Source organism: Amblyomma americanum, chromosome 2, assembly GCF_052857255.1.
Source record: "Amblyomma americanum isolate KBUSLIRL-KWMA chromosome 2, ASM5285725v1, whole genome shotgun sequence".
Taxonomy (NCBI): Eukaryota; Metazoa; Arthropoda; class Arachnida; order Ixodida; family Ixodidae; genus Amblyomma; species Amblyomma americanum.
The window spans coordinates 34,679,399-34,696,687 of record NC_135498.1 but is presented as its reverse complement, the minus strand read 5'-3'; the positions used below and the strand labels follow the sequence as shown (position 1 = coordinate 34,696,687).

The 17,289-nt window shown below is 48.1% G+C and overlaps 1 protein-coding gene across 3 annotated transcripts in view; it reads right to left on the bottom strand.

The window, feature by feature from the left end:
• The window catches only part of LOC144120964 (phospholipid-transporting ATPase ABCA3-like), a 77,233-nt gene that overhangs the window by 22,869 nt on the left and 37,075 nt on the right, over positions 1-17,289 (bottom strand). For all 3 annotated transcript variants that reach the window (XM_077653800.1, XM_077653799.1, XM_077653801.1), the window contains 7 exons: positions 15,806-16,037; positions 14,007-14,142; positions 13,128-13,458; positions 11,306-11,431; positions 6,960-7,214; positions 2,525-2,694; positions 690-1,004 (listed from right to left, as the gene is read on the bottom strand). In XM_077653800.1, the coding sequence (XP_077509926.1) occupies positions 690-1,004; positions 2,525-2,694; positions 6,960-7,214; positions 11,306-11,431; positions 13,128-13,458; positions 14,007-14,142; positions 15,806-16,037 (1,565 nt within the window). The remainder of the gene's footprint in view (positions 1-689; positions 1,005-2,524; positions 2,695-6,959; positions 7,215-11,305; positions 11,432-13,127; positions 13,459-14,006; positions 14,143-15,805; positions 16,038-17,289) is intronic.

The window sequence follows — 17,289 nt, the reverse complement described above, 5'->3', positions numbered from 1 at the left end:
TGGAAGGGCCCCTCATTTCCCTTCCTTTGTCTGCTTAACACAGTGTGCTATGCGAGCATAGCACATGCTGTCTTAAGATGCTCTGTGCATCTTTTCCCTGAAATTCCATCATTTTTCTGAACGGAAATACCAATACAAATAAAAAAATTGGCAGTGGCTTAGCTCGGCTATGCCAGAATATACGTAGCGAAAGCTAAGACATAGCTTGGTTAGCCTTGGTTAATCTTGATTTCAAGTCCAGGTTAGTCTGGTTGTCTGGCTAGTTGTCACGTGGTTGGTCACGTAGTTGGTCACGTAGTTGGTCACGTGACCACGGTGGGACTGCGAGCACGGCGAAACTGCGAGTTCGTGGCCAATGTAGCTTTCCCTACAAAATACAAATTACGGCTTCACCGATCGGCGATTAGCGAACCTTTTCGTGCGTCTATTGCTGAAGGGAGAACGATGTGACCGTATACCGACCACGTGAGAGCGGCACCTCTTTCGGGAACTCTCGTTCGGGATCAGAGGTATCGGGAAGCGATCCACCAATTCGACTCGCCAGTGAGAGCATTTCATGTCGCTCGGCGCCATTCGCGAGTCGACCAGAACAGGTCGCGCAGCCTCCGCGACACCTGAGTACGACCGCGACTATAGCTGCCTAGCACTGGTTTCAGTTTTCGCGACGTGCTGGTGGCAGCTGGACGCACCTTCCGGGGTGACTCGGAGAGCGTGTACTTCTGGCTGTAGGCGTTGCCCGAGGAGCGGAGAGCCAGCGCAGAGAGCACCTCGAGCAGCAGCGTCTTGCCCGAGCCGTGAGTGCCGAGCAGGCCGAAGCACTCGCCCTCGAGCAACGAAAAGTTGACGGCCTTGAGCTGCGGCATGCGGGTGCCGGCCAGCAGTCGCCAGATGTCGCACACGACCAGCGCCCGGCCCTCGTGGCCCGGCGCCGTCGCCAGCCGCGGGGCCTCACGGGCCTCGTTCGCCACGTCCGTGTCCAGCTGCTCGTACAGGGCTCGTAACTGCTGCTCGGAACAGAAACGGGTATACGCGGTTTGTTCCGGGCTGTCCGGAGTCGTCAGTGGTCCCTGTCAACACCATCATTTACTGTGGGGGAAAAAAAGGCTGTCTCCTTGCACTTCCGTTTCCTGCTCCAGCGATCATCTGCTCTGCTGATTGCACGTGAAACTGCACCAAGTTCAATTCCTCCTGCTGACTTCGGCTACGGTATCGACATTGGTGTCGTTCGGTGTGTACTGTGGGCGCTGTCGAGTTTGTGGCATGTGCGTAGTCATAGTACCCAGGTGACCTTGACATCTGTAGGCTGTAGAGTGACGGCTCTTAAGGATAGACGAAGGGGTGGTGCCACTGTTGCTGTCACTCAGCAACGTTTCACAGGAGGCCAGCATTGTCACTGGTCCAACCACAAACCTCTGACATCGGTCGCAGTCGTCGGCCAAGCGTACTCAGTGTGGCTTCCTTACTGCGCCACAGGCACTGAGCGACGGGGTAGATCGCGGGAAAAAGTATCGTTTACCTCTCGTTGCGAAAACAAAAAAAAACGGTGTTAACAAATATTTGGTATGAAGGCCCCGCCTTGCGTTCACTGCTCCCCCTTGAGGTTGGCGAATTATGACATGCAACGTTGTACAGTAGATTGAACTGCTGTGAATGCAGTCATGCAAATAAGACTGTTCTAGCGATCAGAAACTGAGCACGCAAGTAAGGTCTGAGCACTGAGCACGAAAGTAAGAACCAAGTAGCCAGTGCTGAACACTGCCACGACAGTGAAGGGACACGGCTGCGTTCTCCGTGGAGTTAACTTTTTCTCTCCTCGCGTTGCAGGTTTACACAAAAATTCATAAGGACGAAAGTGCTCGTGAGCATCTTAAAGATACCAAGGAACTTCGCACAAGAACGTAACAAGCAAGGTTAAGAAGCAGAGCATTAGGAAGGCAGTTAAGACTGCTTACGTGCTGTGAATGCGGAAGGATTTGTCTCTCATCGTGGACTACTAGTTCATATTTGTTTACTAGTTAGTTCTATAGTTTGTAACTAGTACTAATGTTTCAAAGGCCTTTGAGGTAAAAACTTTATGGCAAAGGCCTTCAGGGTGAAGGCCTTGGGTTGAAGACCTTTACGGTTAAGGGCTTTAGGTCAAACGCATTTAGGGTGAATACCTTTATGGCAAAGGCGTTAACTTTAAATGTCTTCATCCGAAAGGCCTTTGACCTAAAGCCTCGGCCCTAGGGCCATTTCACCTAAAGGCCTTCATCTTAAAGGCCATTGACCTAAGGCTTTTCCCCATATTCCTTTGGCCTAAATGTCGTTGGGTGTCTATATATACATTGGGTCTTCTGTTGACTCCTATGGCAGCTGTACTGATGACATCATTGAAGCTTTAGGACCATTTCGTCTAGACAACAACGCCGGGTTTTGTTGCCGATGAGCCAAATAATGCCTTCGCATTGAAGTTGCGCACTCAGCAGTTCATAAGCCCTAAGATGAGGGGAAACCGTATACGAGGAGGAGGTGCGTTGCGTACTCTTTCGGCCATCGAGTTCCTCATGCAGATGAGCCTGGCGGAGTCGAAAAAGACGACCGCCGCGAACATGGCCAGCCCCTCGATGAGCAGCACGATCAGGTTGACGCCCACGGCCAGCTCGTGAATGGCGAACGGGCTCAGTGTGAAGGGCGGCAGCGAGCTCTCGCGGTCTGCAGCAACACATTGGAACAGGCCACATATTACAGGAGCGTCGACCAGACTGTCGTTAAGCGCCCCATGCAGTACCGTAAAGGCGAAACGAACGAGAGTACGCGCATGCCTAGAGAGCGCTTGCCAGCTGCCGCGTCGTCTGCTCGGCTGTTCTGCTTACGCGACGCAACCTCCGCTGCTCGTCTGTTCGCGCCGAAAGCAGACGTCGGCGCTTTGTAAACTGCCTTGTGGAATTTCAAGAGCGCTATTGAGCGCTTATCTCTGCTCTTCAACGAAATGGTTCCTTCCCACCAAACACATAACGTTCTGCAGAAATCTTAGAACATCTAGAAAAAGCTAGGACATTAGAGGTTGTCGAGATGTCTGCAAAGGTGTCTTTTCGACACGCCTTACAGATGATAGGGTGCAGAAGTAGAGAAGGCAATTTATCAAGACATTCAAGACTTTAGCTGTTGCAAAACGCTTACACTGCATCGATTAGACGTCTGCAAGTAGTCTCGCGTCACCTGCCGTTTCGTTGCTTCTTCAAAACGTCGTCGTACCTTCATTGAACACGCTCGTAATTGTTCGCCAAAGCACGGATGCGCGAACGAGTGACGTGGGGCGGAATCGTTCTGCAACAGCCCCTCGCTAAGTTTAAGTATTATATAGTTAACCAAGGCTAGCATTGAGCAAAGACGCTGCTCGGTGTTACCTGCTGTCTGCGCCACGTGCTTTCACGTACAGGCTTTAATAGCAAGTGTTCTCACTTCAATGACGCCAATTCACTCACAGCACCATATTGAAACCACTTTTGTCAAGACTGAGGATACCCGTGCACCTGCTTCCTGCTCGAATATGTTTTTACTAGCAGAGGTATTTACGACATATAATTTGAGACCTGGAAGCACATTTTTAAAAGGACCGAAGTAAAGATATTACCGTGGCTTTCGGCAGTAAAGCGATGATCACCTTCTGCTAACAACATATGGCACGCATGCCAGCGGTACAGCACCGCACACAGTGTGAAAACATTATTGAAAAACTGTCCTCCAAATAATTATGCTCATTACCGACGCGCAGCTAGCATGTGCGCGTGTGACGGCACATCAGCATGGGGTACGTTAGCTGCCCGAAACGCACGCGTTAAAATACCGCCTGCGGAGCCGTCTGCGCAGGCAGCACAGTCTAGAAAGACTATAGTGCATCACATGAGGCTATCTCCCTCTCATGTGCATATTCATTCATGCATTTTTAATTCCCTTCCCCGAAAATAACAGTTGTCGCGGAGTGCTAGGTGCCTGGCACACAATTATATGGCAGTCGTAAGTGCTGTAGCAATGCCGCAGTGTTCACGTTCCTTTTAAAATATCTTTCAGCTAGAATTAAGCGTCTCTCAAACGTATTGACACCATCTTGCAAAATGTCTCATATCCCTAATTTAGAGAAAAATAGGACACACAATAAAGGCATCTTGTCGAGATCTTGCCCAGCGTCTCAATCCCAAGATTTGTGGCGCATTAGCGGTGCGAATATTGCCGTCGCCGCCTTGGCCCAGTTTGCGCAGTCCGGTCGCCAGCATTCTTCCGTATGGTCTTAACCACTTAAAGGAAAAATATACCTTTCTGCATGCTGTAAGTGCTTATAGTCGGTTAGAGGTCAAGAACGCAGCGGCGAATGCCCCTTAAAGGGGGCCCCCAGCCAATGCCCTCGACCAGATCCCATGACGTCGCATTTGTAATGTAGAAGGGGCTAGGCAGGAAATAAAATGTCCCCGTGCCATGGGAAGTGGGTTGTTCGGACCAGGGGTGCGGATATGTGAACGAGGGAACTCGGAGAGAGGGTGCAGGGTCCCTAGTGCTGAGGAGCCCAAACATCAGCATCTCAAGCATCCAAATGCTTACCATTTTAATGTCAACCAAAGCCATGAAGCTACCTCCTCAGTGGCTACTATGATTAATTTTCTGGTCGGTTTCTCTTGTGTGTGTGAGTATATGCAATGGACTCAGTAAAAAATAACGCAGCTATTACTGAGAAATAAATTTTCTCTCCACTCTTAGCATGCATTTATGGCTCTTGACTACAGCCGTTCACTCTCGTCATTGCAGATCAGCTTTGAGCACAGTTTTAGCAGGTTCTTTCAGAAAAATGAATAACATTTCTAAAGCTTTAGAGGATTTGAAGATATCACTGAAATAAGTTTAGAGTGCGGAAAATAATCTAGGCACCAATTTCTAATTTAAAAATAGAACGTCTAAAAAAAGTTCTTGAAAATATCGACCTGAGCGGTTTTCGTATCATCTACAAGAGCATAGTTAGCACAGCGACAGCAGGGCTTGCGGCAACACCCTCTAGACTAGTTAGTTGCTTGCGGACGTCTATGTTTAAAATACTGTTTTGGTGAAACTTACTTTAGCCGTCAAGATTTTTTCCTAAAACATTTTTCATAAGACTTCTAGCTATTCCTTCATCGGCGTAGCAGGGGCCGGCAGAATCTTAGGTGGGCGGAAGAGATTAAGAAGATTGCGGGGATAGGGTAGCGCTGCTGGAAGAGGACAGGGTTAGTAATTGTAGAGACGTGGGATAGGCCTTTGTCCTGCAGTGGGCGTGGTCAGGCTGATGGTGAGCTCTTTCTGTGTTTTTGGGAGGACCCCTGTGCTGGGGGCTTCACTTTATTGAGCGTGCAAGCGCAATCCGACAGTATACGCCAAGCGCGCCTTCAAGTGTCACCGACAATGCAAAAGCCGGAGGGGATAATTGAGCTCCGTCTTAAGAGTGTGACGCAATAGCGTTATTGGATTAGTGCCCATGTACGCTTTGTTATTTTTTTTTATTGGCAAACCCCGTGTTTTGATAGCAGAGCTAATTTATTGCTCTGGCGTCACAGATGACAGCTACACTAGCACAGCCGTGCACAAACCTGACTAGATCCCCCTACAAAAATTTCTTTAGAAATTCTATAGACTGTATATAGACTTCTGTCAATAAGAACTATAGACTGTCCATCGACAAATCCAATATACTAGTCTATAGACAATTTAGAGATTTACGGCCATACACTTTTAGTCGACTTTTGTCTATAGACTGTCTAAAGAAAACATTAATAGACAGTCTATAGTCTATAGTCTATAGACTGTCTATAGGCAAAAGTAAATGTCTGTAGGATGACTATAGAGTCTATAAAAAGTTTATAGACAAGAGTATAGACCATTTTCATAAGGGTGTGCCTTACGAGGGACGAGGGCACACCGGGAAGAATACTTGCATCATTTGCGAGTGGCCTATATAGGGCTCGAAACAAGACCTTATGAATGCACATTCCCATGAATCGCGTTTAGTTCCTCACTTCTCTAAATGCTAATCGGGCCCACCAGGCAACGGCGATTGTTGCGAATGCACATTAGAGGGCGCCGTTCGAGCGCTCTAGACACGTGTGTGGACAACTGTATACACACACGGGCCCACACAGTCGGAGACGAAAGCCTCGGAGACGCGTAAGAATAAGTCACCGAAACGATAGCTCTGTTATTACCCACCGGCGCCTATAGGGGTACTTCAGACCCATGTACTGTATTGTGTGCTAGTCTTTTGATGTGGCCACTGGCAGATGTTACCCATGCGTCTAGATCGTTTTTTTTTTTTGGCCTTCTGGGAACTTTGTAGTCGACAGTACATACATCGGTACTATCGCTCCGCCGATTCCGCGAAATGCAACTAAACATATTACGCACCCCTGCCCGGTCCTATACTTACAAATGCCTCCGAACTATCGCAGCCCTCCCTAACTCCCTTTAGTCCTGGAACACTGCATTCCTCTACAGACACCCCCCCCCCCCAACACAAACACACACACACATTTCTGACCCACTCCCTCCTTTCCTGAAATGCCCGCTTGACCGCGGGTCATTAAGGGGATCAGCTGGCCCGGTAGCACTACGGTACCTCTAGAAGAAACGAGCTCGTTCCCTCACCTCGAAGACTAAAACGAAGTTGCCAAATAAAGTGTTTCCCATTTGTTTTTCTCGATACACGGATATCTATGGGCAGAAATGACAAACTAGGACGGGCAATCGCTGCCAAATGCGGACACTCTGTTCATTTCTCCCATCCCATTTGTAGCCACCGCCTATAGTCAACCGTGGCCCATGTATTACGATACTTGTATTCCATTCAAAGTTTAATTTTTGCGGCTTTCCAAGCGGCGCCGCTGCTGGGCGTAACTCAAGGCGATGACGCAGAGCTTGTCTATAATAGAACTGGCCCTGGATCCCCCGCACTGCCGTACTCTTGCAGCAGACGTCGATGACAGCCGGGTCGAGCTGGAGCCTCTCGCTGCGCGTGGTGTCGCAGGCGAGCAAGAGCAGGTCCATGGTGCTGCTGCCGTCCGCGGCCTCGGTGGAGGCGTACTCGTCGCACAGCTGGTTCTCCGCGTCCAGCAGCAGCAGCTTGACCACGCCCGACGAGAAGGCGAACGGGGGAAGCAGCGTGAAGAGCCAGTGCAGGACCACGTAGCTCGTGCTCAGGGTCACCGCCTGCGAGGCTATGCATGCCGACGGAAAGCGCTCGAACCGCCGTGGGCACTACACTGCCGCATAAGATCGCTCCCATTGATGACATGCACTAGCAGCGCAATGCTGTGCACAGTTTAGGTCCAAGTCATGGTGCCTTTTACAGTAGTCAAGTGAACTTGGAGCTAGTACGTTTAAGTCGTGGCGCTATTACTGAAGTGAGCTTGAACCTCGATTGGGACTTGAAGGGTGATCTCTGAAGTGCGGGAACAAAAGCAGTGTCGCGGAAATGTTGCTTGTAAAACTATACAATGCACTGAAAAGCATCGGTGGAAGCGGAAGTGGTTAGCGCGCTCGGCTACTGATCCGGAGTTCCCGGGTACGAACCCGACCGCGGCGGCTGCGTTTTTGTGGAGGCAAAACGCTAAGGCGCCCGTGTGCTGTGCGATGTCAGTGCACGTTAAAGATCCCCAGTTGGTCGAAATTATGCCGGAGCCCTCCACTATGGCACCTCTTTCTTCCTTTCTCTTTTCACTCCCTCCTTTATCCCTTCCCTTACGGCGCGGCTCAGGTGTCCGCCGATATATGAGAGATACTGCGCCATTTACTTTCCCAAAAACCAATTATATATAAGCAGACCTCGATTCGCCTCATTTAACTGTGGCCACCTGAACTGTGGGTATCTGAACTGTGGGCATCTGAACTGTGGGCACCTGCAAGAAGGAGAGACGGCAGAGATAAGGTGACAACATGGGGTAAGTTACGGAAAGGATAGGTCATGCCAAGAATAAATTCACAATTTCACCAGCGCTGCGACTAGGAACAAGAACAGAGAAGGAAGACAAGGACAAGCGCTACTAACAACTGAAAGTTTATTTGAAAAAACACAGATTATATGCACACAACCGACAACCCAAAGCGCCTGCGCTTCCCCCACCAGGCACGCAAAAGAGAGTTAAAAATCTAGATACAAAATTTCACACTCATGTAAGTTTACAGATGGTGTGCTAACGCACGTGTCGATGTTCTTGTGAATGTGATAGGCTTCACACAACTCCCTAGTTAACTGATCTGGATGTCTGAATTTAATCTTAGCCCTGTTAAGCAGAGGAAAGCATGCTTTTTTGTTAGACACACCGGGTTTGTTTAGAAGACAATCTCTGTAATGAAGGGACAGATTTGATGAAGGAGCACCATTCAAAGAGGTTCTATGCTGACGTAAGCGTGTATTTATGCATTTACCGGTTTGCCCAATGTAACTCTTGCCGCATTTAAAAGGTATGTCATAAACCACTCCCTCTGCACATGGCACAAAGGTTGACTCATGATCAACCTGGCATGCATTTTTTCTTTTGCCTCTTATTTGCTTCTGTTCCCGGGCTCTTTTGTCAACAATAGCACAAACCTTGCCTAGTTTATTAGGGACCGAAAAGAGCACTTTTACCCCATATCTAGTGCCAACCTGCTTAAGCCTATGGGATAACTGATGAATGTAGGGTATTACCGCATACTTCGTTCTGTCATTGCCGGAATTTTCCTGTGCTTCATGTCTACCAAACGACTTCATCTTCTTCAGGATCTTGTTGCTAGCAAGCGCTATCACATCTTTGGGGAAGCCCGCTGACCTTAGCCTTTGAACTTGCTTATCGAAACTCGATAAGCAAGTTCAAAGGCTAAGGTCAGCGGGCTTCCCCAAAGATGTGATAGCGCTTGCTAGCAACAAGATCCTGAAGAAGATGAAGTCGTTTGGTAGACATGAAGCACAGGAAAATTCCGGCAATGACAGAACGAAGTATGCGGTAATACCCTACATTCATCAGTTATCCCATAGGCTTAAGCAGGTTGGCACTAGATATGGGGTAAAAGTGCTCTTTTCGGTCCCTAATAAACTAGGCAAGGTTTGTGCTATTGTTGACAAAAGAGCCCGGGAACAGAAGCAAATAAGAGGCAAAAGAAAAAATGCATGCCAGGTTGATCATGAGTCAACCTTTGTGCCATGTGCAGAGGGAGTGGTTTATGACATACCTTTTAAATGCGGCAAGAGTTACATTGGGCAAACCGGTAAATGCATAAATACACGCTTACGTCAGCATAGAACCTCTTTGAATGGTGCTCCTTCATCAAATCTGTCCCTTCATTACAGAGATTGTCTTCTAAACAAACCCGGTGTGTCTAACAAAAAAGCATGCTTTCCTCTGCTTAACAGGGCTAAGATTAAATTCAGACATCCAGATCAGTTAACTAGGGAGTTGTGTGAAGCCTATCACATTCACAAGAACATCGACACGTGCGTTAGCACACCATCTGTAAACTTACATGAGTGTGAAATTTTGTATCTAGATTTTTAACTCTCTTTTGCGTGCCTGGTGGGGGAAGCGCAGGCGCTTTGGGTTGTCGGTTGTGTGCATATAATCTGTGTTTTTTCAAATAAACTTTCAGTTGTTAGTAGCGCTTGTCCTTGTCTTCCTTCTCTGTTCTTGTTCCTAGTCGCAGCGCTGGTGAAATTGTGAATATGTACCAACTAGCTCAAACCACCATTTTGCCAAGAATAAAATGACAGTAAAAGACATATGACGCTGTAGGTGGGGGAGGGGGGGGAGAGAAAAGAGCGACTGTAGGCGTTAGGACACCTTGCGAAGGCGGTGGACAGTGTTTGGTCGGTCATAGCTGCATGACCTGCCTGTCCCCAAAGAGTGCTAACGGATATAAGGTAAAGGACCAATAGTCACGGTTTCTTTTCTCCGTTGCCATGGCCATTCGCGTTCTCTTAACAATAGGGTAGGTGCTGACGCTCTGGTGATGCTTCATCAATCTATATGTTGTGTGTCCCATATCTGAGACACTGGGAATGTGATGTCATCGAGCCCTTTCCAGCGATCGGCTAAAGAACACAGTGAAGCGCTGGTTACGTCAAAGTGTCTGCCGTGCAGCACATCCGTTCACAGCAAGGAAGTTAGTGCGCCTTTCCGTGGTTGGTAAATTATGCCCCATAAATGTTCTCTTTTTTCCCCACCCATAGTGACCGCATTTCTTTTCAAGTGAAATGAAAAACTACTGTACGATCACGTTTCTGAGCAGGTGGTTAGAACCTCAGGCGGCCGAAATTAATTCAGAACCCTCTGCTAGTGAATGTCTTAAACAACTAAAGACAGTTCATTTTAGTTGCATGTTTCCTTCTTTATAACGATGCGCAAGACATTAAAATACACATATCAGCATGTGGTATGCGTCTAAGACAGCAAAACAATTTGCAATTGTATTTCTTCTCTCATTTAGTTTTGGTTTGGGCTTCATCAACAAACTGATGGCTGTGACGTGTAAGGTGTGTTTAGGTTACGTGAGGCATAAAAAAGTAAAAGTTACCACAGATACGTCTATTGTTATCATTCCAGTTAACGTATCGGGCTGACTTAAGCAGTTTAGTGAATTAAAATTGCATATCAGCTATATAAATGTGGTTTACTTTCATGCCGGACGTGACGCAAACACGCAAGCAAAATTTTGGTGCCTAAACTTAAGTAAAAGCTATCAACCGAATCTAAAAAGCTTTTTAGATGGGTGCAGCTTCCCCAATGGCTGTTGACCATTGCCCTTCGTAACCTCGCACTGGTGGCTCTAACGTGACGGTAGTTCCGAGACCTTTACTTGCAACCACAATTTTTTAGAGTTTTTGTTATCTAAGGGAATGAGTGGAAATAAATGACCAGAAAATTTACCAAGCGATGTCATCAGTTTATGAAGCGTGACGAATTCTTCAAATGTCATTTATGACTCCGTTTGCTCTCACCACGAGGGGGGCATTTACGTCATAACGACAGAGACAGTTACGCCAACTATTTTACGTAATAATTTGCTCCAGTTCTCCAGTATTCTTCAACCGGAGTGTCGATCACGTACAACTAGTTGGCGACTTCTAGCTCGGGACCAGCGAGTGATCGATGCCCGGCACAGGCCGTTTCTCTTGTAGAACTAGCTGGATTGTGCAAAACTGAACTATACTGGAACAACATATCGAGTGTTTGATCATTTTTTTCATCACCCCGTAGCCGCAAAACCGGCCGATTACAAAACAGATTTGGGCGCTCAGGACACTGTACGAGAGAACGTTGAGAGATGGACGTACTCAAAGCTGTGTGTGCGACGAAGAGCACGATGAACCAGGTGCCCACCGACTTGGCAATGAACGATGACAGGTAGGACATGCCGGTGAGCGTCGGGTAACTGGCCAGTACCAGCGCCAAAAAGGCCACTGCAAATTTAAGGGGGGACACTGGTCTTAGACCTATTATCCTTATTTTTAGTCCAATCCTAATGAAACTGCATCGCCTTGCTCAGTTTTTTATACTGATTTCAAATATTAAACTGATTTCCTAATTAATTCATTACTTCATAAGATAACTAATTTTAATTAGTCATTTATTAGTACCTCGGTACAAAAAAATGGCTCAATAAAAAGTAATTTTTAACCAATGGCTACATGGTATGGTGAGTAAAGAGTGCAATAATCACAGCAGTTTTTTCATTTTACCCTCATGAGTAATTTTACAGCACTTAGAATAGCAGCATTCAAAGTGTGAATATCATGCATAGATAAACTTTGCAAAATTATATATTCTTGAAGCGTGATTGAAGAATTGTGCTTCGATTATTGCATACATTGTGCCTTCAGATTCCCTTAGCAAACAATATGACATGTCTATCTGTCCTAGACGTTGAGATTTTGACGTACTAAGACAGCCAGGTGTCCAAAATTTTCACGGTGTTAAATCGCCTGCTCCTGCACAAATTGAGCCCACACAGTGATCTAAATCTAATATGGTCAAAATACCGATTTCCTGGAGGAGAAGGCTGGTAGAGTTTAAGAATAATAGCTATAGGCTCCAAAAATGACATTTTTAAAAAATTGATTATTGAGTCATTTTTTTGGTCCCAAAGTCCTCCCTTAAGGACGAAATGTCAGCCACTAATTAAGGTGCACCTCGTTCCCCAACGGCTTCTTGCCGTGGCGAATAGCTGCACTTCATGTTTTTTTTTTCCTTTTAACCCAATTGGACGACGTTACGAGGGACACCATATACATACTGCAACAATTTGTAACCTTATACCGATTTGAATTATTTCCCCCTGCTGTACAAAAATCACACGGCACAATGTACAAACAGCATCCTATCCTATCACAACTATAAGCGCCGTAGATCCTTGTGAAAGCTATTGACGCAACCAGCCACCCGCTGCGAAACATAACCGGCATATTTTTACCAGAGCGCGCTTTCAATCCGGTTTCCTGTGGTCAGCATCGTGCACTCCAATCCTAACATCGGCTACGCTACTGGTCCGAATTGACGAGAGCGAGGCGGAACAAGCCTTCAGCCACAGACGGCCGAAGAGAACAAATCAGGAGTAACTGACTTAGAAACGCTCCATAATGCCGGCCATACACGCCCATACGAAAACGATACTCCTGCCACGGCCTGCTGGCAGGCTAATCACCCGCCGCGGCTCAGAGCGAGCAAGGAGACCTGACCAGTGACGCGCAGCGTAGCCTTTCACAAACGCAGCAAACATGCAGTTTGACTGATTTCCAGCGCACCAGGTTCCTCGTTTTATACCGTGCACGGAGGGCCTCAATTCAACGTTCTGAAGGTATAAGATTTGTAGTTGTGAGGATAAGCCGCCATCCAAGACCCGGAACTTAACCAGGTGGTATCCGTGTGAATGCCGCTGCGGCTAGTGTGAACGTGCTGAACGATTCGTGCTTCAGACTTCTGTGAGTAAGAAACTTGCGTTCTCCATGGAATCTATAGCTGTCAGGATGTCGTACGAACCACCCCACAGGTCCCTGAAGCAAACCCAGGGGTCCAGGTGCTTTTGGGAATGGCGGTATACAGGTGAGAACAGGCCGTTGTCGCAAGTGCGAACGCAAGTGGCGAACACTGCGCAGTCACCTGCCGTGTCCTCACGCACGCTGTTGTTGACCGCGAACGCGGCGCCGGCAATGGCCCAGAGCAGCACATGGTGGACGGCGTCGAAGAGGTAGTGGCTCAGCCAGTACACCAGTCCCGACACCCCCGTCATGAGCTGCAGCCGCTTGGCGCCTGCCGCGGCCTCGGCCACGGGCTCCCACACGAACGCGGCGCCGGACAGCCCCATGAGTGGCGGCAGCAGAAACTTGCGCCACGGACTGAGACCTCGCAGGCCGCGCTCCAGGAAGTCCGAGTTGTCACGCAGCACCGTGCGCGAGTTGTACTCTTGCGTCTCCTTGCTGCTAGCGTTTCTCTGCGCGGTGCGTCAGTGCCTCGGTGAAATTTGTGAACAACATGTAGAACACATAGTTTAAAATATACAAGAAAACAGACGGTATGGTATTGTATGGTATGGTATCGTATGGTACGTTGCGGCGTGGTACGGTGTGGTGTGGTACGGCACGGTACGCTGCGGTACGGTGCGGCCCGGAAAGAGCCAGACATTCATCAGGGAACAATAAATCGATGGAGTTGTCCTCAGTTCCCTCAGGTCTCCCAGCTCTTGGGTGATACATATTTAAGCCATTACACGCGTTTTTATTTATTCTGCAGTTTCATAAAAACTGATAACGCTGAGCCCCTCCACAGGCATTCCGAAGTGCTTATTACTTTTAAGCATGGTGCAAGATGTTGCCACCCTGTTGGCCATTTACTGGCCTGCCAGAGCCAGTATCTGCGGCCAGAAAGTTCCACTCACGCACCTCCAAACCGGGCCTGTCATCGCAGGGCTCTCTACCTTCGGAGCGGTGTAACTCCGCCGACAGAAATAAAAAAGAACACATGAACTAACTCGTCACTTACTTTGGTGTAGGCCAGCAGGTGAACACGAAACCGCGCCTTGGCGTCGCCCGTGTAGTACCGGAGCAGCGCGCTGTTCATGAGCGACGTGGAGATGCTCTTGCTGTAGGGTACGTACGGGTTCCACCATGTCTGCGGACTTCGGGCGCGCAGGGCGCCAAGGAGAGAAGGCGTTGGCCACTTCGAGGACGACTTTGAAATCTTTCACGTACACATTTGCTGGCACCCATATTGTTTCTGACCACTCTGCCTATGCAGATGCGCTCTCCCTCGGTACTTCCACTCCCTCACCTCCAACAGTAGACTGTTGGGTGTCAAGTTTTCGAAATGGTATTTTTCGGCCCTGCCCTTGTACACTCTTTGGGTAGGTGCTCATCGTGGGCTATAATTCATGCACAAAGTAACGGTGGCCTACAGTACTCTAAAACACGAATACACCTATAAGTGAGTAAAAAGGGAGTTAGCTCTCCTCTAACGCACTCCGTTTTATAAAAAGGAGTGCCCCATTGTCCCCAGTGTCGCGGTTTACCCCCCGGTGACACAATGGGTTCATTGTGCCACGGCGCTCTTTGGCCAATGCTGCGATTGTGCCATTAAAATCCGTAATCAGCATAATTCATTCATTGCATTTCTCAGTAAGTCATCAGTAAACTGAGTTTGGCTGAGCTGTTCTCCAATACATTCCAGGTAAATTTCTTCGAAACACAACCATGTGAACACTTACTAACAGCGGAAAAATAGGATAACATTTCCTGATAACCTTTCAGAAATTAAACGTGCCTTTGTGATTTTCCGTGTAAACATTATGGTCGCTGATTTGCACATCAGCGACAATATAGTGCGGATCCACATCAGCACTGCTCGCAGCTACCATAAAGCTGCATATTTTTCCATGATATCTGTGAGCATCTTGGCAAATTCAGCGCAACGAAGGGTCGAGAGCAAAGGAAGAAGGCACAGACGAGCATTGCACTCGTCTCTTTGTTGGGCCGAATTTTTCTAGATGTATCCTCTGCAACTTGCCCAGCTCAGCATAATCGTGCATATCTCTCGACACCTTTTTCACCCGTTGTTTATCCACTGCCTGCTTGAGTGATGGCGCCTTCAGTGAATCAAAAGGTGTCCTACAATCTATGATAACCATGTACAGACATTCGCAGTATGCCGCAATTTCCCTTTCTTTTAAAACGCATCGTGCGCGACGGGCCTGTTTGCACGGAGAGTTAATTTCCTTTACCACACATGAACCCTTCTCAATCTCGCGAAACGCTCAAGTACTGCCCAATGTTCTCGCACAATTTTTCGGAACTTGCAGATAATTCGCACCCGCCGCGGTGGCTCAGTGGTTAGGGCGCTCGGCTACTGATCCGGAGTTCCCGGGTTCGAAGCCGACCGCGGCGGCTGCGTTTTTATGGAGGCAAAACGCTAAGGCACCCGTGTGCTGTGCGATGTCAGTGCACGTTAAAGATCCCCAGGGGGTCGAAATTATTCCGGAGCCCTCCACTGCGGCACCTCTCTCTCTTATTTTCTTCTTTCACTCCCTCCTTTATCCCTTCCCTTACGGCGCGGTTCAGGTGTCCAAGGATATATGAGACAGATACTGTGCCATTTCCTTTCCCCCAAAATCAATTATTATTATTATTATTATTATTATTATTATTATTCGCCTTCTTTACTAGACTGCCATGGTTTGTGCCATTTCCCTCAGCTGAATAAGCTGCAATGAGGAGGCACTAGCACACCTCCTACCCGCATTTTCGCCATGCGCATGCTGTTAGAAGACATGCAGCCACGTGAGCCACCTTTCCGGATCTCCGAAGTCGGCCCCGATGGCGTATTGACGGGAGAAGCTGAGGAATGCCTCGGAACTGAGTGTGTCCAGCTCGTTGATCAGCGGAACGTCTGTTTCCCTGATGGTGGTGGCATCCTGGATCAGCGGCGCGTAGTGCTTGGTGGCCAGCGGAGTCGACAAACCGCGCACGAACGTCACGCTATCCGGGTAAACCGAGCCCAGGTCGATTTCGATGCTGCGATCTGCACCCGGGGTCGATTTAAGCTTTAGAGGCTCGCGTGCGGAGTACTTCAATCGTCGCAGTCACGAAAATCTGATTTAAAAACTGCGCCACGGAATGAAGCGGGTAGAGAAAGCCGACTATATGCTTATTTAATAAGATAAAGCGACAAGTGCTTCATCGAGGTAGAGCTTCATGGTGCGCCCGACAGATGGCGCTGCGACTTCGACGTCTCTGGAACTGGAAAAGTACCGCATTCGTTTTCTCTCGCCGCCGCGCCAGCCGGCCAGCGCGCGCGCGTTCCCGATTCGTTCTTTGCGGTGACGCGGTCATTCCCCGCCATAAATGGTCTCGCGGCCGCCGGCACACAGATAATCCGGAGCATTACGTAGCACTTGCTCTTACGGGCAGAGATAAGTGTGCACAGCAAGCGGCGCTGGACCAAATATGGCGGCTGGTTGCGGTACTTTTCCCGTTCCAGTGACTTTAGACGTCTCTAGAGTCACTGGTGATCCTAGACGTCTCAAATTCTGCGAGGTGCCGGGACCATGGCGGAGCGCCTTCAACGACACCGCGACTTAATCAATGGTCCTGGTAGAACACGGCCGCCAGTCTGGACCACGGCTAGCGTAGCGGAAGCATTTCTACCAGGGCCACTGAGGCACGATAAAGACCAGCACCGTTAGCGAGGAGTTTTCACTGCGCCGCGGCACATAAAACACCAGTGCTGTCGCGCTTATGTATACAGTGTTTGTAGAGTAAAGAGACAAACCCCCAAAGTAAGCAACAATCTTTCCGCGGTGGTAGCACCTCGAAATATTGGCAATCCCTCCCTCCTCCCTTTCAATGCGGAACACAGGTGCAACAAAAGCTGCAGGTGCAGTTCATCCTTTTTGAAGGTACACTGAGGGGAACTTCAAGAAATTATTCTTCTCAGTAAACAAAACTGATCAAACTAAGCTACGGCTCAGAACAATCGGCGAAAACAGTCGTTGATCGCAACTGACGCTTAACCGCAAAAATTTCCTCGAACAAAAAATCTTTCACCGATTGATATTCACTCGTTCCTCTTTCCACAAGGGGGTCAGCGTGAGAAGAGAGACGCCAGTCCCGTCTATTATTATCTTTTTAGAAAAGAAGAGGGCCTGCCCTCTCCGTTGTATTATCGTTAAAATTTTTGAAATGTTTAACTTGTTATGAATTTTAAAATTTAATTATTTAAATATAAATTTTATATCTCAATTCTAAATTAAATAATATATGCTTTTATATCG